This window comes from Bacillus rossius, chromosome 5 (genome assembly GCF_032445375.1).
Source record: "Bacillus rossius redtenbacheri isolate Brsri chromosome 5, Brsri_v3, whole genome shotgun sequence".
Lineage (NCBI taxonomy): Eukaryota > Metazoa > Arthropoda > Insecta > Phasmatodea > Bacillidae > Bacillus > Bacillus rossius.
Genome location: NC_086333.1, coordinates 8,333,929 through 8,357,020, shown reverse-complemented (window position 1 = coordinate 8,357,020; position 23,092 = coordinate 8,333,929). Strand labels below are relative to the sequence as shown.

General features: G+C 37.4%; 1 protein-coding gene across 2 annotated transcripts in view; it reads left to right on the top strand.

The window, feature by feature from the left end:
* The window catches only part of LOC134531573 (sodium/potassium/calcium exchanger 3-like), a 157,708-nt gene that overhangs the window by 75,983 nt on the left and 58,633 nt on the right, over nucleotides 1-23,092 (top strand). For both annotated transcript variants that reach the window (XM_063367284.1, XM_063367285.1), the window contains exon 4: nucleotides 22,030-22,177. In XM_063367284.1, the coding sequence (XP_063223354.1) occupies nucleotides 22,030-22,177 (148 nt within the window). The remainder of the gene's footprint in view (nucleotides 1-22,029; nucleotides 22,178-23,092) is intronic.

Sequence of the window (23,092 nt, the reverse complement as noted above, 5' to 3'; positions counted from 1 at the left end):
ATATATGCGTCCAATCGCAAAGCTTGTTTAATCATTGATAGTAATCATGAAAATACTTCTTGTACACTTTAATGGCAGGCTTTATGCCAGCAGTTAGATGTGGGGAATGTACTATTTTGTATCCTGAACGTCTAGAGGTTTTTGACATGAAAGGTATGACAGTAGTATATAATAGGGGCTCCTGCGGCTGGCGCCGGCGCGTGGTTGTGGTAGCGGTGTCAGCCATCTTGGATTTTGACGTCACGGCGGCCATTTTTGACTCAAAATTCCTCAAAAATCCTCAAAATTGACTCAAAATGACTCAAAAATTCCCGTTTTCGAGGGAAAATTTCCCGTTTTCAAAGGAAAAATTCCCGTTTCGAGGGAAAATTAGGATTTCGAAAAACCACAAAAGTCGTTTTGCATTAAAAACCACGAAATTCCTAAAACTGGCTTAAGCATCCTTAACTCAAGCCAGCGTTAAGCCATTTATAGGATTATGACGTCACCGTTGCTATTTTCGTTACGCCCGCCATCTTGAAAATCCGCAATTTTTATGTTAGAAAATCGGGAAAAAATTTTAAAATTCATTAAAAAAATTATTTGATCGAATTAAAAAAAAAAATTAAAAACCACTGTTGCAGTTTTCGTTACAGTCGTCATCTTGGATTATATAAATGTTGCATATTTCGTTACACCCGCCATCTTGGTTGAGTAACATGTCATTCTTACACTTTACGTTACGACCACCATATTGGATCCTATTAATGTTGCAATTATCGTTATGGTCACCATCTTGAAATTTAGTCACCATCTTGAAATTTAGACGTCATCTTGGAAATCCGTAATATTTATGTTAGAAAATCGGGAAAAATTCCAAAATTCATCAAAAAATTAACTTAATAGAATTCTGATTGATTATATCGATGTACGTCCTTGGTTCGAAACCGGCGAGGGCAAAAAATAAAAAAAATCAGATCCTTCCTCCACAGAAGCCACCTACAGACTGACCTACCACCACCAATAACTAGGTATTTACCATCAGCTGGTATGACGTCATGTCCGCCATCTTGTCTTTGTCCGCTGGAGGGAACCATCTTGTTTTCGTCTGCTAGAGTGTGCTGGAGTCATGTTAGTATAATGTTCTGTTCACCATAACTTTGACCTTGACCTTGAACTTTGACCTTGACCTTGGACTTTGACCTTGACCTTGAAATTTGACCTTGACCTTGAACATTGACCTTGAACTTAAACTTTGACCTTGACCTTGAACTTTTACCTTGACCTTGAAAATTGACCTTCGCCTTTGACCTTGACCTTGAACTTTGACCTTGACCTTGAAATTTGACCTTGACCTTGATGTCCATCACGGATCCGTCATTTTATGTTCAGTACATGTTATCAGGAGCTACCACATGCTAGTGGTTTTTGCCACCTTCATGTTTTCGTCTGCTGGAGGACTCCATATTGTGTGTACTCGTCTTACCATCATGATAGTTTTATTATAACATGCTACAGTGCAGTAATCATTTATTATTACTGAGGTGCCCGACATCTTGAAATTCGGCCGACATCTTGAAATCATGTAATTATTTAGTTAGAAATGCGGGAACAATTCCAATAGCCTCCTAAAAAATCAATTATTAATTTACAAATTGAATCGATGGATCCCTGTCCACGGTTCGATTCTTGACCAGAGACAGTTGTAACTAATTATTAAATAAATGTTAGGTTCCGTTTTCCATTACCTTTCGCGGAGTTAATTAATCAATCACTCTACGAAAAAAAAAAACTCAAGTCAATATACCGGACCAACGAATTAAATCAGTGCCGATTAGCCTATTATGAAAGTCTAATTGTTCAATAATCTGAATAACATATAAACCGTTTATGTACAAAGCCACACATATAGATCAATTGTCTTCAGTCCATGAGACCGAGTCATGTCATTAAAAGACGTATAGGCTAGTCATTTCAGGACCACATGACCTTCGTAATCCATCGTGACATTTTTATACATTCTAAAGGACCAAGTGACCTTGAAAAATATTTTAGTAACACCAAGAGGTGATAAACTAGTAAATATTCAATCACTACATTTTGTACTACGCGCAATACACAAAAAAGGAAGCACCAACAACGAAAAGACAGCACCACCAACGAAAAGGAAGCACATTTGAAAGCACCAACAAAGAAAAGGCAGCACCGCCAACGAAAAGGTAGCACATTTGGAAGCACCGACAAAGAAAAGACAGCACCGCCAACGAAAAGGAAGCACATTTGGAAGCACCGTCAACTAAAGGCAGCACCGACAACGAAAAGGAAGCACATTTGGAAGCACTGACAACGAAAAGGCAGCACCGACAACGAAAAGGAAGCACATTTGGAAGCACTGACAACGAAAAGGCAACACCGACAACGAAAAGGAAGCACATTTGGAAGCACCGACAAAGAAAAGGCAGCACCGCCAACGAAAAGGAAGCACATTTGGAAGCACCGACAAAGAAAAGACAGCACTGACAACGAAAAGGAAGCACATTTGGAAGCACCGTCAACGAAAAGGCAGCACCGACAACGAATAGGAAGCACATTTGGAAGCACCGACAAAGAAAAGGCAGCACCGCCAACGAAAAGGAAGCACATTTGGAAGCACCGACAAAGAAAAGACAGCACTGACAACGAAAAGGAAGCACATTTGGAAGCACCGTCAACGAAAAGGCAGCACCGACAACGAAAAGGAAGCACATTTGGAAGCACTGACAACGAAAAGGCAGAACCGACAACGAAAAGGAAGCACATTTGGAAGCACTGACAACGAAAAGGCAACACCGACAACGAAAAGGAAGCACATTTGGAAGCACCGACAAAGAAAAGGCAGCACCGCCAACAAAAAGGAAGCACATTTGGAAGCACCGACCAAGAAAAGACAGCACTGACAACGAAAAGGAAGCACATTTGGAAGCACCGTCAACGAAAAGCCAGCACCGACAACGAAAAGGAAGCACATTTGGAAGCACTGACAACGAAAAGGCAGCACCGACAACGAAAAGGAAGCACATTTGGAAGCACTGACAACGAAAAGGCAGCACCGACAACGAAAAGGAAGCACATTTGGAAGCACTGACAACGAAAAGGCAGCACCGACAACGAAAAGGAAGCACATTTGGAAGCACCGACAAAGAAAAGGCAGCACCGCCAACGAAAAGGAAGCACATTTGGAAGCACTGACAACGAAAAGGCAGCACCGACTACGAAAAGGAAGCACATTTGGAAGCACTGACAACGAAAAGGCAGCACCGACAACGAAAAGGAAGCACATTTGGAAGCACCGTCAAAGAAAAGACAGCACCGCCAACGAAAAGGCCGCACCATCAACGAGAAGGAAGCACATTTGGAAGCACAAGTTACGAGAACTTAGTCTTAGTTAGAAATCTGAATACAAGAAAAAAAAAACATTAAATTTTTATAATTACAATTATTTATTTCTTTACATTATACAAATACAAGTAAAACAAGCCATTATTATATGTAGCCAGCTTTCCTCAGTTCTTTGAGTATGAATGATATTTCTTTGATGCACGAATAGTTTCCTGCACAAAGCGAGTCATGTAGAAGTCTTAGCCGGTCAACCAATATGTTTGGATCGTTCCATGAAGTGTAATCAGTCTCTTCTACCACCATCTTACTTGTTTGATTATTGTAAATATTATTTTCTCTGGTGTCTTCCGTTTTAACACCGTCCTCAGGGTAACTTTCATTATCGAGACAATGATCATCACAAGCTTGATCCGATTTATTTAATATATCACGTTGTTTCCATCGTTTCGGTCTCAGGACACCACCACAGTCTTCGATCTTGCCTGCTTTAGTTGCTTCATCACAGTCTATACCTTTGTCAACAGCCGCAGAGTCGCTGTAGCAATCACCGTAGAAGGCATCATCTTCACCCAGATTACCGTAAGAATTCGATGTCGATGATGTCGAAGCGTTTTCATCATCTTCATGCTTCCTTTTTAGGAGTCCATCATTTTTACAAAGTAGGAAAGATCTACTTGAATTCGGCTGGAATGTATTCTCACTTTTTACGTTAAAGATTCTTCCATTGTCTTCATTCTTCCATAAATCATAATCGTCCTTCAATTTAAGTTCTTTGTCGAGATCGGAAGAACCGCGATCATAATCTCTCCCAAGACAAGGAAAATTATTGTCGTAATGCAGATCACTCTTCCTTAGTCTAGTAGAGCCATCGTTGTCCTCTAGCTTGTACACAGGCTTGACGTTACAAGTTCTGTCATGTCTTTTTAAGCTCTCTCTCCGCGTAAACGACTTGCTACATCGAACACAACTTATCATATTACGTAGTGGATTTTTATCACAGTCATTCTTCTCGTGTTGTCTTCCATTCTTTCTCAAGATAAATTCTTTGCTGCAAAACTTACACCTGTGTCCTTTCGTTACAGCAACAGTCACCGAATCAGGATTCATATTAGTTACTGAGACTATGGTCAGATGCAAACTGAATTAATTAAATTAGATACATTACTTAAATATAATTTTTAATATTTCATCTGCAAGAATTAAGTTACATCATACAAAAGAAATTGTTATTTGTGGTCTCGATTATTAGCATGTGATGTCGCCACGTGTTGTGTTGAGTCATAATTTATTTAGTTGTTTTATGTGGTATGCGGGAAGCTCACTAACGATCGCAAAACAAGGATGGCTTCGCTAGACATCAAGGAGAAGGAAGTTCGTCTTACATGTTAGTGCTACACGGATGTCTCATGACATATTATTTGACTGAGTAATGGTTGCTTAATTTTTATTTCTACCTGGTAAAAAAATTACAAGTGCTGATTTAGTAACAGATATTCTCGAATTAAATGTAACTCTAAATAACACGTCATGACTCATTAGGTAAAAAATCCGTTATGCAGAGAGCGGTTTCTCATAATAGACAGAAACACTTGAAGAAACCACAGGAATAATCAGGAGTACATGGAGAAATCCATCATAATATTGAAAAAATAATAGGGAGGACACGGAGAAAACCATCGCACGTTTCTTTGTTATCATATAAATACAGAAAAAATATTTAATAATAAAACAAATTAATAAAAAAATTTAAATTGAAAAAAAATTAAATTGAAAGCAGGAATAATCAGGAGCACACGGAGAAAACCATCATAATATTGACATGGATAATCAGATGCACTCGGAGAAAACCACCACACGTTTTCTTTGATATCATAAAATTACAGGGAAATTTTTTTTTTAAAAATAAATAAAAAAAATTCAAAAAAGGAAAAAATTACCAAAATACATAAATAGATTCTGCTAGCTTGTGAACTTCAATTTGTGTAACAAAGATAGAGTTCTAGTACAAGCCAGAATTTTATGTATTTTGGTAATTTTTTCCTTTTTTGAATTTTTTTTATTAATTTTTAAAAAAAATTTTCCCTGTAATTTTATATCAAAGAAAACGTGTGGTGGTTTTCTCCGAATGCATCTGATTATCCATGTCAATATTATGATGGTTTTCTCCGTGTGCTCCTGATTATCCCTGCTTTCAATTTAATTTTTTTTCAATTTAAATTTTTTAATTAATTAATTTTATTATTAAATATTTTTTCTGTATTTATATGATAACAAAGAAACGTGAGATGGTTTTCTCCGTGTGCTCCCTATTATTTTTTCAATATTATGATGGATTTCTCCATGTACTCCTGATTATTCCTGTGGTTTCTGCAAGTGTTTCTGTCTATTATGAGAAACCGCTCTCTGCATGACGGATTTTTTACCTAATGAGTCATGACGTGTTATTTAGAGTTACATTTAATTCGAGAATATCTGTTACTAAATCAGCACTTGTAATTTTTTTACCAGGTAGAAATAAAAATTAAGCAACCATTACTCAGTCAAATAATATGTCATGAGACATCCGTGTAGCAATAACATGTAAGACGAACTTCCTTCTCCTTGATGTCTAGCGAAGCCATCCTTGTTTTGCGATCGTTAGTGAGCTTCCCGCATACCACATAAAACAACTAAATAAATTATGACTCAACACAACACATGGCGACATCACATGCTAATAATCGAGACCACAAATAACAATTTCTTTTGTATTATGTAACTTAATTCTTGCAGATGAAATATTAAAAATTATATTTAAGTAATGTATCTAATTTAATTAATTCAGTTTGCATCTGACCATAGTCTAAGTAACTAATATGAATCCTGATTCGGTGACTGTTGCTGTAACGAAAGGACACAGGTGTAAGTTTTGCAGCAAAGAATTTATCTTGAGAAAGAATGGAAGACAACACGAGAAGAATGACTGTGATAAAAATCCACTTCGTAATATGATAAGTTGTGTTCGATGTAGCAAGTCGTTTACGCGGAGAGAGAACTTAAAAAGACATGACAGAACTTGTAACGTCAAGCCTGTGTACAAGATAGAGGACAACGATGGCTCTACTAGACTAAGGAAGAGTGATCTGCATTACGACAATAATTTTCCTTGTCTTGGGAGAGATTATGATCGCGGTTCTTCCGATCTCGACAAAGAACATAAATTGAAGGACGATTATGATTTATGGAAGAATGAAGACAATGGAAGAATCTTTAACGTAAAAAGTGAGAATACATTCCAGCCGAATTCAAGTAGATCTTTCCTACTTTGTAAAAATGATGAACTCCTAAAAAGGAAGCATGAAGACGATGAAGACGCTTCGACATCATCGACATCGAATTCTTACGGTAATCTGGGTGAAGATGATGCCTTCTACGGTGATTGCTACAGCGACTCTGCGGCTGTTGACAAAGGTATAGACTGTGATGAAGCAACTAAAGCAGGCAAGATCGAAGACTGTGGTGGTGTCCTGAGACCGAAACGATGGAAACAACGTGATATATTAAATAAATCGGATCAAGCTTGTGATGATCATTGTCTCGATAATGAAAGTAACCCTGAGGATGGAGTTAAAAAGGAAGACACCAGAGAAAATAATATTTATAATAATCAAACAAGTAAGATGGTGGTAGAAGAGACTGATTACACTTCATGGAACGATCCAAACATATTGGTTGACCGGCTAAGACTTCTACATGACTCGCTTTGTGCAGGAAACTATTCGTGCATCAAAGAAATATCATTCATACTCAAAGAACTGAGGAAAGCTGGCTACATATAATAATGGCTTGTTTTACTTGTATTTCTATAATGTAAAGAAATAAATAAATGTAATTATAAAAATTTAATGTTTTTTTTTTTCTTGTATTCAGATTTCTAACTAAGACTAAGTTCTCGTAACTTGTGCTTCCAAATGTGCTTCCTTTTCGTTGATGGTGCGGCCTTTTCGTTGTCAGTGCTTCCAAATGTGCTGCCTTTTCGTTGTCGGTGCTGTATTTTCGTTGTCAGTGCTTCCAAATGTGCTTCCTTTTCGTTGTCGGTGCTGCCTTTTCGTTGTCAGTGCTTCCAAATGTGCTTACTTTTCGTTGTTGGTGCTGCCTTTTCGTTGTCAGTGCTTCCAAATGTGCTTCCTTTTCGTTGTCGGTGCTGCCTTTTCGTTGACGGAGCTTCCAAATTTGCTTCCTTTTCGTTGTCAGTGCTGTCTTTTCTTTGTCGGTGCTTTCAAATGTGCTTCCTTTTCGTTGGCGGTGCTGCCTTTTCTTTGTCGGTGCTTCCAAATGTGCTTCCTTTTCTTTGTCGGTGCTGCCTTTTCGTTGTCAGTGCTTCCAAATGTGCTTCATTTTCGTTGTCGGTGCTGCCTTTTCGTTGTCAGTGCTTCCAAATGTGCTTCCTTTTCGTTGTCGGTGCTGCCTTTTCGTTTTCAGTGCTTCCAAATGTGCTTCCTTTTCGTTGTCGGTGCTGCCTTTTCGTTGACGGTGCTTCCAAATGTGCTTCCTTTTCGTTGTCAGTGCTGTCTTTTCTTTGTCGGTGCTTCCAAATGTGCTTCCTTTTCGTTGGCGGTGCTGCCTTTTCTTTGTCGGTGCTTCCAAATGTGCTTCCTTTTCGTTGTCGGTGTTGCCTTTTCGTTGTCAGTGCTTCCAAATGTGCTTCCTTTTCGTTGTCGGTGCTGCCTTTTCGTTGTCAGTGCTTCCAAATGTGCTTCCTTTTCGTTGTCGGTGCTGCCTTTTCGTTGACGGTGCTTCCAAATGTGCTTCCTTTTCGTTGGCGGTGCTGTCTTTTCTTTGTCGGTGCTTCCAAATGTGCTTCCTTTTCGTTGGCGGTGCTGCCTTTTCTTTGTTGGTGCTTCCAAATGTACTTCCTTTTCGTTGGTGGTGCTGTCTTTTCGATGTTGGTGCTTCCTTTATTGTGTATTGCGCGTAGTACAAAATGTAGTGATTGAATATATACTAGTTTATCACCTCTTGGTGTTACTAAAATATTTTTCAAGGTCACTTGGTCCTTTAGAATGTATAAAAATGTCACGATGGATTTTGAAGGTCATGTGGTCCTGAAATGACTAGCCTATACGTCTGATAATGACATGACTCGGTCTCATGGACTGAAGACAATTGATCTATATGTGTGGCTTTGTACATGAACGGTTTATATGTTATTCAGATTATTGAAAAATTAGACTTTCATAATAGGCTAATCGGCACTGATTTAATTCGTTGGTCCGGTATATTGACTTGAGTTTTTTTTCCGTAGAGTGAATGATTAATTAACTCCGCGAAAGGTAATGGAAAACAGAACCTAACATTTATTTAATAATTAGTTACAACTGTCTCTGGTCAAGAATCGAACCGTGGACAGGGATCCATCGATTCAATTTGTAAATTAATAATTGATTTTTTCGGAGGCTATTGGAATTGTTCCCGCATTTCTAACTAAATAATTACATGATTTCAAGATGTCGGCCGAATTTCAAGATGTCGGGCACCTCAGTAATAATAAATGATTACTGCACTGTAGCATGTTATAATAAAACTATCATGATGGTAAGACGAGTACACACAATATGGAGTCCTCCAGCAGACGAAAACATGATGGTGGCAGTGATCACTAGCATGTGGTAGCTCCTGGTAACATGTACTGAACATAAAATGATGGATCCGTGATGGACATCAAGGTCAAGGTCAAATTTCAAGGTCAAGGTCAAGGGCGAAGGTCAATTTTTAAGGTCCAGGTAAAAGTTCAAGGTCAAGGTCAAAGTTTAAGTTCAAGGTCAAATTTCAAGGTCAAGTTCAAAGTCCAAGGTCAAGGTCAAAGTCCAAGGTCAAGGTCAAAGTCCAAGGTCAAGGTCAAAGTTCAAGGTCAAGGTCAAAGTTATGGTGAACAGAACATTATACTAACATGACTCCAGCACACTCTAGCAGACGAAAACAAGATGGTTCCCTCCAGCGGACAAAGACAAGATGGCGGACATGACGTCATACCAGCTGATGGTAAATACCTAGTTATTGGTGGTGGTAGGTCAGTCTGTAGGTGGCTTCTGTGGAGGAAGGATCTGATTTTTTTATTTTTTGCCCTCGCCGGTTTCGAACCAAGGACGTACATCGATATAATCAATCATAATTCTATTAAGTTAATTTTTTGATGAATTTTGGAATTTTTCCCGATTTTCTAACATAAAAATTACGGATTTCCAAGATGACGTCTAAATTTCAAGATGGTGACTAAATTTTAAGATGGCGACCATAACGATTATTGCAACATTAATAGGATCCAATATGGTGGTCGTAACGTAAAGTGTAAGAATGACATGTTACTCAACCAAGATGGCGGGTGTAACGAAATATGCAACATTTATATAATACAAGATGGCGACCGTAACGATAACTGCAACAGTGGTTTATAATATTTTTTTTAATTCGATCAAATAATTTTTTTAATGATTTTTAAAATTTACCCGATTTTCTAACATAAAAATTGCGGATTTTCAAGATGGCGGGCGTAACGAAAATAGCAACAGTGACGTCATAATCCTATAAATGGCTTAACGCTGGCTTGAGTTAAGGATGCTTAAGCCAGTTTTAGGAATTTCGTGGTTTTTAATGCAAAACGACTTTTGTAGTTTTTCGAAATCCTAATTTTCCCTCGAAACGGGAATTTTTCCCTCGAAAACGGGAAATTTTCCCTCGAAAACGGGAATTTTTGAGTCATTTTGAGTCAATTTTGAGGAATTTTGAGGAATTTTGAGTCAAAAATGGCCGCCGTGACGTCAAAATCCAAGATGGCTGACACCGCTACCACAACCACGCGCCGGCGCCAGCCGCAGGAGCCCCTATTATATACTACTTATGACTTTCCTCATGATATTTTCATTAGTTGAAGACCTTCGAGAGGTTCAATAAAATTCCAGAGAATGTGTAGGCCTGTGTATACAAACAAGGATGTTTTGTAGATGTGGGCTTAAATTCTTTTACTCATGCAGTTGTTCATCCAATTCTCATTGCTTCTGCACGATATGATCGCCATATAAGTCTTTTGGGCATTGGTTTGACTTGTGCCCCCACTATTTTTTTCATTTCCTGCCAGTTAAAAGTATGTATTTTTTTCTTTGTTCTCACCTCTCTTGCTGTCATAAATGTATTAAGTAGGTGTGCAACAGCTATCTTCAGTATTTCCGTACTGAGGGTAAGTTGAACCCCCACATTATTTTGTTATGTCAACGCTCAGAAGTTCGCCCAGTATATCCCACTGAGGAGAGAAAATGTTTCGAATTCACTAAAGTTGCCAAGAAGTAATGTATGGGCTTTGTTACTTATTGCGACAATGAGACCTATCTTGAACCGATCTCCTCTTGTTTACTAGAGGCTTATGTGTCTAGCATAACGGCAATGTATGAGCACGTGCCTTATGCATGTATAATTGTATTATTTTGTTATTAAATGCTTTGGTTACCTGACTTGTGCACTTTGAAGGTGAGAACTTTTTACCGACATAATAATTATATTACATGATTGTCATTACTAATTGTGTGTGCGATTTATGCTAAAACCATTCCCATGAAAGCCCAGACTCCAGCCATTGCTGCGCAATTGGCAAGTGAAACGCTCTGCCATGTACGTAAGTAACAAGAAATTAGGTGACAAGTCAGTACTGGACCATGTACTCATGAGATTTGTGGATATGCATATTCTAAGTGTAAACTAGCATTTAGACTGTAGAAGAGCAAGCTAATATATGTTTCCATAATATACATAATTATTTTGCTTATGTTTTAATGGACCTGTTATTTGAAAGTTATATTGAACAGCTGGACAGTTCCTCCACTTTGGAAAATTCTGGCGAGGTTAAAGTCTTAGATCTGAATCTTAAATGTTACAAGAACATAACAAAGTACAAACCTGTTGTGCTCTAAGTGCTTGCCCTCTCCGTTAGTTTACCTTTGTTGTTATTAGTTAATGAAAACTTGCATTCGATGCTTGCGGGTTTGCAACCCGCAATGCTTGCGCGCCTAGAAAGTAGTCTGTCGTCCAGGCGAGCTGTGGTACTATGTGAAGATAAAAGTGTTCCAGTGATAATAAAAAAATATCATCATATTGTCATAATCCGCAGATGATGTCGTACCGGAAGGTTGCCATTGCTACGACTACCTAGAAAACTCTTCTATAAGGTTCTCTTCTGGGCCAATCGTCGCTACTACTGGTATATAAACTCTGTAGAGCGAGTAAGAGCAGAATCCCCCGGTGCCTACTACACCAAGCATCATCACTACGCCCGCCGACACATAGAATCCATAGACGCCGTTACGCTGCCGGATCGACGTTGGAACGACGCAAATGTGCTATTGCAATACAATACTTAGTCAAATTTTGGAACTTGAGGTGATAGAATATTTTAGAGGTGTATCGCTGCAAGTGTTGGGTAAAAATATTCTATGTCGAGTTGGGACTTTACCATCTTTGGGGGGGATTTTACTGTTGCATAAAATGACTGATGTAGCCAATGAACGTTTGATCCAAAATTTTGTTGGAGAAAATGAACGTTGGAACCAATGACTGATGGAGCCAGTGACTGTTGGAGCCAATGACTGATGGAGACATTTTATCCTATCTTAAAATTGGCGATCGCATCATATTTTGTAATAAGTTTTTGTCCTTTTTTTAAAATGGATGTAGTCAATATTTTATCTCACTGCTGAGAATGTATCCTTTTAGTTGATTGAGCTTCCAAATGTGCTACATTTTTGTTAATTGTGCTTCCTCTTTAGTCGTATGTCTGATTGTGCTTTCTTTTCGGTGATTGTGCTTCCAATTGTGCTTCCTTTTCGTTGCTTGTATTTTCAATTGTGCTTCCTTTTTGTTAGTTGTGCTGCCAATTGTTTTCCTTTTCTATTATTGTGTTTACAATTGTGCTTCCTTCTCTTTTATTGTGCCTCCTCTTTGACAAAAATACTTCCAATTTGGCTTCATTTTCTATGATTGTGCTTCAAAATGTACTTCCTTTCAGTTTATTGTGCTTCCAATTGTGTTTATTTTTCGTTGGTTATGCTTCCAATTATGCTTCCTTTTCATTGATTGTGCTTCCTCTTTGTCTAATGTGCTTCCGATTGTTCTTCCTTTTCGTTGATTTTCTTCCTTTTGTTTGGTTGTGCTTCCAAATGTGCGTCATTTTCGTTAAATTTATGTACTGTGTGTTCATTTCGTGTCCTGTGTGTACTGTGTGTTCATTGTGTGTCCTGTGTGTACTGTGTGTCCTGTGTGTACTGTGTGTCCAATGTGTGACCTTTGTGTACTCTGTGTCAATTAAGTGTCCAGTGTGTCAATTGTGTGTGTTCTTTTTTTGTTGAATGCGTGTGTGTGTCATTTCATGAATTGTGCGTAGTAAATTCTGTAGTGACGTAATATTGACTGGTTCAAAAGCTGTGTTTCTGGATAAAAGCGTAATATATGTTCCGTTGGTATAAATAATTGCTATTGATTTTATGTTAATATAGGTCTGACAGTTCGAAGACTTAGTCTTGACTGGTTGAAATTTGTGATATTAGCTAACGACGAAGATGGTCATGAGGTTCAGAAATGTCTGGTCTCTACGACTGAGATTGTTCATGGCCTGGCTCATGGACCTGAGACACTAAGCCTATACGTATACCATTGTACATGAACAGTTTGAAATGTATTCCATGCATCGAAAAATTAGACTTCCATGTTAGGTATAACGACAACTTAATAAATCGTAGAACAAGTATTTTGTCTAGAGTTGTTCTTCTTAGAGTGAATGGTTAATAAACTCCTCGAAAGGTAATGGGAAACAAAATATAAATCTTATATTTAAATTTCAGTTATCCCTATCACTGACCGATAATCAAACCAAGGACGGAATTCTATCACGCCAATCATTATTTGAATACGTGAACCTTTTAATTAATTTTAGAATTTTCCGTATTTAAAGGTCAATAAATACTTATTTCCAAGATGGCAGACATAACGACTTAATTAAGGCTGGTATACTACGAAACTATGCTGCTTTTAGAATTTTGAAAATGACTTATTAAATAGGTATTTATTTACATAAAAATAAAATATTTGCATTTGTCAAGGATCGAAGCAAGTACATGAATCCACCATTTCAATCATTAAATTAATAAGTGATTTTTGAACTTTTTGCCGAATTTCTAGGTTAATATTTACGAGATTACAGGATGACGGCCATGTCAGCTAATAGGAGGTTGGTTGGCTAGGAAACTAAGCTTATTTTAGGACTTCTCAACATAAATTATTCAAATTATTACTTTTTAATATATAATTAATTTTTTTTGATCGCCCAGGGATCGAACATGACAGAAACTAATAGAATCAATCAGTATATTAATTGCAAATTTATTTAATGAATTTGAAAAAAATTTTCCGCATTTATATTTGAATAATTACGGATTTCCAAGATGGTGCCAAAATGTCAAGATGGCAGGTGCCACAGTAATACTAATGATAACTGTACTTAAGTGGTTGAAAATTAAACTAACATGTCAGCAGCGCACTCTAGAAAACAAAAACAAGATGGTGACCTATAGGATACGAAAAAAAGATGTCGCACATGACATCACACTAGCTGACGATAAATATACCTTGTCATTAGTGGCGGGAGGTCAGTCTGCCGGTGGTTTCCATGGAAGAAGGAAGATGTCATAATTTTTTTTGCCCCCGCTGGGTTTGAACTAAGGACTCTATGATGTAAGTGCGTTTTTTATGTAATGTTTTATAACAAAATTGGTTGAATGAATTTTTTTATAAATTTTAAATCTTTTACTATTTTAATTAATAATAATCATGGATTTTCAAGATGGCGAACGTGATGTCATAATCCAAGATGGCTAAGGTTTTAATTTAAATTTTTATTAATTTTAAAAATTTTTCGCGAATTTCAAGCACAAAAAATACGGATTTTAAGGATGAGGGCTGTAACAAAATTTGCAATGTGGTTTTTAAATAAAATTTTATTAAAATTTGATAGATCTTTCTATGAAATTAAAAATTTTCCCCGCTTTTCTAGCATATAAATTTTCAATTTTCAGGATAACATCCGTAACGAAATTTAAAAATTTTTGGATTGGGGCATTCGATTCCAAGATAGTGGAAAGTTCAAGAAAACAAAATGCCAGATCCTGGATGGCAGAAAGTTCGTGAAAACCAAATTATGGATCCAATATGACCACCGGGGTCAAGGTCAAGGCCATCCAAGATGGCCACCGTGACATCACAATACAAGATGGCGGCCGGCAACACGGCTTCACAGCCTGAAGCCTGGGCCAGAGAGAACATTTAACTACTACTCATGGCGGCCAAAGTCATCCCAATCCGCCAAAGTTTCAAATTTAAAAAAAAATGAGCATAAATTTTAAACATAATTGAAAAATAAAAAGTTTCTCTATTTTGAGGGAAAAAATTCGCGTTTAGAGGAAAATTTTCCTGTTTTATTTCCTAAAAAATTCAAAAATTTCGAATTCGATAAACTTTAAAAGACTTTTGCCATAGAAAGAACACAAATACCTAAAAGTGTCTTAGGATTTCTAAAATCAAGCCGCCCTAAGCCGCTGATATCAGGACGTTGATCTAGACCGTAAAAATAAAATACTTTAATTTTTGACCTAGAAATTTGGAAAAGATTCCAAAAGGTATTTTAAAAATTGCTTACTCAAATGCTTAGTTACTTAATTGATATCTGCCCTTGGTTATATTCCCGTCAAAATTAAACTAATATATTTTAGATGATAATAATATATTAATGGATTCTTAATAAAAAATTAGAAAATAAGAAATATCATACTTCACACGTTATCTTTAATTATGATGTAATCGTTGCTATTTTCGTTACGGCCACCACCTTAAAAAAAACTGTATTTTTTTGCTAGAAATTCGGAAAAAAATATAAAAAATTTTAAAAATATTATTTAAAAATGCATTTACGTCCTCGATTCGAACCCGGTAACAACAAAAATAAAAAAATGGCAACCGATTATTTTTTCACAGAAGCCGCCGAAAGACTGACCTCCCACCACTAATGCCAAGGTATATATTTATATCGTGAGCTTGTATGACATCATGTCCGCCATATTGTTTTCATTTGCTGGATGTCACCATCTTAATTGCATCTGCAGAAGGCCACCATATTATTTCAATTTTTACCCACTGGAATACAGTAATCAATTTATCTTTACTGTGGCGCCCGCGATCTTGAAATTTTGAACGTCATCTGGGAAATTCGTAATTATTTAGCTATAAATTCAGAAAATTTTCCCAAATTTATTAAATAAATTTGAAATTAATATACTAATTGATTCGGTCGACTCCTGTCCTTGGTTTCATCCCTGGGTGATGCAAAAAAAAATTAATATTATGTAAAAAAATATCTTATTTAATACAATGTAGTGAAAAGGCGTAAAGAGGATAAAATTGTTTGTATACCATCCTCTTATAAGCGAATGATGACCGCCATATTGAAATTCTGTAATAATAAACCAAGAAATTCTTGAAAAATTACAAAAAATTTCAAAATATTCTCATTTATTTACTGATAGAATTGATTTAATTAAATATCACATTAATTTACCATAAATGTAAGAGCTACGAAAAAAAGTTGTTTTTTTCTTTAAATAAAATTTTTTACATAATTTCTACTGTACTTCAGGAACACTTGCGAAAATTAGCAATCTAATAAATATTTAGTCCTGCATCGGCTTAGACTGACTAATTCATAGATCCAAACGGTATTCTGATCCTTTGCCTCCATAGTATTTTTCTTCCCGACAGAGTTTCCCGATACTATGTTTAACAGACTGCCTCAAATCGTTAGCGAAACATTGTACGAGAATGATTCTTCATGCATTTACTCCGCTCATGTCTTCGTGCATCATAGACAAATGCAAACGACATATCGCAGTAGCCGCTAGGATGTCTAGTTGATGAATACGAATCGTTTAGACCCGAACCGAATACTAATGAAACAGAGGTGGTAATAGTTCCTGGTGTACTCTTAAGTGGTTTAATCAATCACTTAGTGAAACATTTACTTTCTGCCATGCAGTAACACCTCTGCACTTCTTCATGTGCGTTTAAATATTATCTTTTCTGTCAAACTGATTATGACATTTCTCACAGGCAAACATTTGGCGAGGAGGATTCTAAGCACATTCTGTATTTTCGTGTCGTCAATTATGACTGCTGTTTCAGAAAATCTTGCCACAGTAACATATAGATGCTTGATAGTTGTTGAAGAATCTCCAGCCATTGAAGTCTCCGTCGAGGGCAAAAAGTCATTCATTATATTTTCATCTGCAGCCAGCACTGCAAGCATTAAATTCTCTTCTGCTGGTGGATGACACCAGTTGAAGTCTCCTTTAGTGTTGTCGTTGACGTTGCCAACGGGATCTGCATTACAATCGTCGTCGCTGACATCAGGGATCCCGTAGACTATGGTACAACTTCCATCAAGTTCAACGTTAAATATGGTAAAGATGCCATCGAGTTTACAAGAACAGCTAATTACGCGGCATAGGCACCATATGAGACCAAATAGGTGATATTTACACCCGCCACAGCCAGTAATAAAATGAAATGACCTGGCGTTTGGGAACTCGAATATATACACACAACCAGTCGAATAAAATGCTAGTAAAAACAAGAACCAATTTCTATGATACATGAGTCAAATAAAAATTTAAAAAATAAGCACACTAAAAAAGCTAGCAAATTTGTAAGCAAACTCGACAAATGGAATGGGCACGTAATACACGCATTGGACACGCAATGGACACACAATACACATAGAGGACACGAAGCGTACACACAATCAGACACACTGGACACGCAATGTATACACAATACACAGGATGAACACGTAATGCTTACAATTACACACTGGACACGCAATACACACAATTACACACACTTGACACGAAATGTACTCATAATACACACAATGAACACACAGTACACACACTTGATGAGTAATAAACACACACAGTATACACTTGATGTGCAATGAACACACAATTCCACACACAGCGGACACGCAACGACCACGCAATGACCACGCAATGTACACACAAAAAACTCCATTTACACACCAAACATGCAATGTACACACCGAACACGTAATGAACATGCAATGTACACCGAAAACGTAATGAATACGCAATGTACAAACAGAACATGTAATGAACACGCAATTTACAGACCGAAAAAGTAATGTATACGCTGGACAAGCATTTTAAAAAAAGACGAACATTTGGACGTAATGTCGACTAATAGGACGCACACTTAACAAAAAGGACTCACATTTTGACGAAAGTTCAATTCATTTTGATACGATCGTCAATATAACAATAAGATATAATATCTCCAAAAGTCAATGGTTATTGGCTTCAACATCATTGTTTCCAACAGACATTGGCTTCAACGGTCATTGACTCCAACAGTCATTGGCTACAATGGTCAATGGCTCCAACGGTCAATGGCTCCAACGGTCAATGGCTCCAACAGTTATTGGCACCAGAGGACATTGGTTTTAACGGTCATTAACTTCAACGGTCATTAGTTCCATTGGTATTTGGTTCCATCAGTCTTTGTTTCTATCGGTCTTTGGCTCCAGCAGTCTTTGTCTCCAACAATCTTTGGCTCCAAAAGTATTTGACTCCAGCTGTCTTATTCTTGGCTACTATTTGGCAACGAGACTAAGAGGCTACGAAGCTGAGAGTCTATGGGACTACAAGGCCTCAACTGGCTACGAGTCTACAAGACTACTTGACTTAAGACTACTAGTCTACAATACTACTAAGCTACAAGCCTATGAGGCTACAAATCTACAAATCTATGAGACTTGTAGGCTACGAGACTACTTGTCTCTAACTGTCTTTGATACCATTTAAATGCAAGAGTTAATTTATATCATACAAAGGAACTTGTTATAAGTAGTCCCGATTCTTGCCAACAAATGACGCAACGTGTTGCATGTAGGTAAATATTTATTTATGTGGGATGCGGGATGCTTACTAATGATTCCAAAAGAAGGAAGGCTTCGCTAGACATCAAGGAAAAGGAAGTTCGTCTTACATGTTAGTGCTTCTTAGCTGTCTCAAGGCAAAGTACCTATTTGGCTGAATAATGGATGTTTCTTGTTTGAACTCCACCTGATAAAAAATATTTTTAGTGATAATTTGGTATCAGAAATTCACAATTTAAACGTTACTTAAAATAAAATTGCGTGTGTCGTTCAGTAAAAAAATATTTCGTGCAGAGATCTATTTCTCAGATATAGCCAGAATCTCTCGTTGAATATTAGCAGAAGACAACAGGATTAATTAGGAGCACACGGAGAAAATTAACTCACGTTTTCCTTAAATTAGAAATTAAGAAAAATTAATAAAAATAAAGTAATGAGAAATAAAATTTGAATAAAAAATTATAAAATGTTCTGGCTTGTACTAGAACTCGATCTTTGCTCTAAGAAGGAGAAGTTTACAAGATAGCAGAAGTTTTTTTTGTAATTTTTTATTCAATTTTTTGTTTATTTCTTTTTAATTTCTTTTTCTGTGATTTTCTGATATTAAGGAAAAGTGTGCTATTTTTCTCCGTGAGCTCCTGATTATTCCTGTTGAGACTTCTGCTGATATTCTATGAGTGCTTCTGGCTAATTCTGAGAAATCGAATTCTGCAAGAAATTATTTTTTTTTACTTAACGATCACGCAATTTTATTTTGAGGTACAAATAAATTTTGAATTTCTGATACCTAATTATCACTAAAAATGATTATCAGGTGAAATTCAAGTAAGAAACATCCATTACTGATCAAATAAAATGCCTTGAGACAGCTGAAAAGCACTAACTAAAAGTGAAGTCTTTATTTTTTTTGCGATCTTTACTGACCATCCCGCATCCCACATAAAATAAATAATATTTACCTACATGCAACACATTTCATCATATGTTGGCAATAATTGGTACTACTTACAAGTTCCTTTGCATGAGATAAATGAACTCTTGCAGCTGAATACAGTCAAAGACATTAATAGACATAGTCTCGTAGCCTACAAGTCTACGAGTCTCGTAGATTTGTAGACTTGTAGCCTTATTGGCCTGTAGCCTAGTATTCTTGTAGCCTAGTAGTATTCTAGCCTAGTCGTCTTGTAGCCTCGTAGCCATATGAAGTCTCGTAGTCCTGTAGTCTCACAGATACGTAGCCTCCTAGTCTCGCTGCCAAATAAAATCCAAAAACACTTGTAGCCAAAGATAGCTGGAGCCAAAAACTTTTGGAGACAAAGAATTTTTGGAGCCAAAGACTGTAGGAGCCAAAGACCTATGTTGCCAAAGACTTGTGAAGCCAAAGACTGATGGAGCCAATGACCGTTGGAGATAATGACCATTGAAGCCAATGACCATTGAAGCCAATGACCATTGAAGACAATGACCATTGGAGCCAATGATCGTTGGAGCCATTGACAGTTGAAGACAATGACCACTGGAGCCATTAACTTCTGGAGGAATTATATCCTGTCATAAAATTGACGATCGTATCTTACTGTGTCAATCATGTGCATTATAGGCACCTTTTTTTTAATTTTATAATAATTGGGTTTTTTTAATTTAAAAAAAATTATACTTAATTTTATTGGCCTCTTTCCTCTCCACCCCTTCCCCCCTTAACACCTTCAGATCTCAAACTCGCCGAAGCTGCGTTAAGCAGCCATCTCCCATAACTCCCGGCTCCAGTCAGGCCAGGCGTCTCAAAACCCTACACGATTTCGTGACCAGAAAAGCTGTGGCGAGCACTGGCGTCGCTCCCAACGGACTTGGTGGAAGTATGGCCATCAGCAGTCTTCAAGCCGGAGCAGACACGTAGCGGCGTTCATTTGCCGCGAATATCTATCCCCCAAGCAGAAATTTTCCCCTCTCCCCGCGTCTAGAACCCTGCCTGAGGTGACCCCGGTCAATGTTCCCGCTCAAGGCTAACCCCCCCCCCCCCCCCCCCACAGGGCCTCTACCTTGGTGGCCTTTCAAATAAACTTCTGGGCGCACCAGAAGTGACAGCTCGCCCCATCTAACGAGAGCTACACCAACTAGCCATATGTCCTTCCCCCGGACCACCGCCAGAGCGCTGCTCTGTCCACTACCTCTTTGCGAGGCAACTCGCAGGAGTCGACAATGCGCTTGAGGGTTCGAGAGATCGAAGAGTCCCCCTGGACCCAAAGGGCAGAGCCCTCGCTTTTAATTAGGACGTCCTCTTGATCGAGGAGGATTCTCTGGGCAGCTTTTCAACAGAGCAGACGGGCGGGTTTCTCCGCTGATCCGCACCTCACACGCATAGCGCCGAATTCCGTCATCCGCCTGCGGAATTTAGTTACCTACATCAAAGGCACCCTGGCCTTATTACTTTAGTCTTACATTTATCTTCGGTAGTCTGCCCAGAGCAGTTAGAAAAACTTGTAAATTCTTTTGTAATTTATTAAGCTCAAAGAACATGGCTTCCGCGACGGGCACCAACCCGGTACCGAGACGGCTGAGTTCTCCCTGCTCCGGTAAGTGTTCACTACTGCTCCTTTTTTATTTCATCCCTTCACGAGGACAAATTCCGCCCCTCCCTTAACCGCCTACAGATCAGGCCTAATTTCTTTGATTGGTTTGGTCTGTAGGCGGGTTCAAGAGTACCGCCAAGATTCCACCGACCTGACGGCTCCAGGAGTGCAGGCCGAGCCTCCATTGTTCAGCCCCATTAGCCGGTCATCAACTGGGATACCACCATTCTGGTCTAAACTTCGTCCCGGGCAACTGGACAGAGAATTTCCCATCTTCCGCCGGCAACATGCCCTAAATAAAATCAACACGTGCCAGCTGGGAGACAATTTAAATTTAGTTTGTTTTTGTCTTTATAAATGTATTTTATATTGTTTTTAAGGAAGGTTTTAACTTTAATGTATAACTGGTATAATTCTGTGTAGGGCCCGGGCCAACTTAACATTTGTTGTTGTTGTTTAAGAAATAATGTTGTTTATTACAATTGAACCAGAAAACTAAAAGAAAAGAATTTGAATGATTTAATTTAATACATCAAAAATAATCCTAGCAACCTAAATCTTGACTTTTTATTTAAGCTCATAACCAAACGATCCTCCAGCTCCTTGTAAGCCATTCAGGAACTATATGAAATTTCTTGTACACTCTCTCTCTCTCTCTCTCGTGCACCTCTGTTATTCTTTTGACCAGTTCGTTTCCAGCAATTTCATGTCATTCAGATTTATTTCAAAGTGTTTCCTAATTTTGATAAGGAACTTAAATAACTTTTACAAGACACCAGGGAGGGGCGTTAAACTACTGAGATGATGTTCGTGAAAATGTAAGTCCTTTTGTTAAATATACGTCCTGTTTGTCAATTTTTCGTTCAAAAGTGCGTCCTTTTTCGTTAAATGTGCTTCTTTTTGTCCACCTGTCGCGTTATTAACCTTACCGATAATCACTACGAAGACTCCTAATGATCGTAAGATGTTTAAAAAATTTTACTAGAAATACGAATACCCCATTTTCTTTATATATTGCAACTTTTTTAATTGCATTATAATCTGATGATACTAAAACGAAAAAAATGAACATGTATGTTGCAGGTGTTGGTTCTGGACTGGTGGCCCCTGAGCCGCGACTGCCTCATGTATGGAGTGACGGTGTGCATGCTGATACTGACTCTGTACGACGAGCGTGTATACTGGTACGAGGCGCTGCTGCTCGTGAGCGCCTACACGCTCTACATCTCAGGTACTCTTCCAGGGACATCAATATGTATTTCAGGTGCTTTCTGCCCTGCAGAGTTGTTTGTACTTTCGCCGAAACAAAACGGTTTTTTTAATCTATTAAATTTTTCAAATTAAACAATATTTACTATTTTAAAAACCCAAAAAGTTATTTAGTTACTATTAGGAAACATGCTTTAGGCTGAGGTCCGTTGTGTGTACGAATGATCAGAGCCTGGATACAGCCATTTTGTATTTTGGTACACTTTATGATTTAAAAATATCAAAAATTTCCCTAACTGTCTGATAATGTACCCTTTTCATTGTATGAGCTTCATTATGAGGAAAAATTTTTATTTTATTCCCAAAGATTTTCTGAAGCATATAAAACCTAAAAGTGACTTAATTTGTATTTTTTTAAATTTAAGTACGAATAGTTGCTTAATACCATTACATTTGAACTTCACTATGATTGAAACTTCACACTTCGAGTGAAATTTGATACCGTTATTGTGTTTTAACACAAACAATTTTTAAAAGTATAATATTTATATTTTGTAATAAGGTTTTTTTTCGTATGCCTTCAACTTCATAGTCCTTGGTTACAACCAGCCGAGTAAAATATGGCTATTAATCAAAAAAATTATTATATAAATTAAATAAGCTCTCCCTGTATATATGCATACATATAAATGCAGGAAAATAATAACAAAACATGTTGCCAGATCCAAAAATATTAGTTTATAGGTTAATGCATAAATGGGTAAACTTTATAAGGGGAGGATCAGATGAAATTTAAAAAAATCTAGGCGGGCCGAAAAAACTTGAACAAACACATTTCCATAAGTGATAAACTTTATTTTGTATTTTTTAATCACACAAAATTTATATTATATGCTACAATGTTAAAAAAACTTAGAAAATGTTACAAATTTATTAT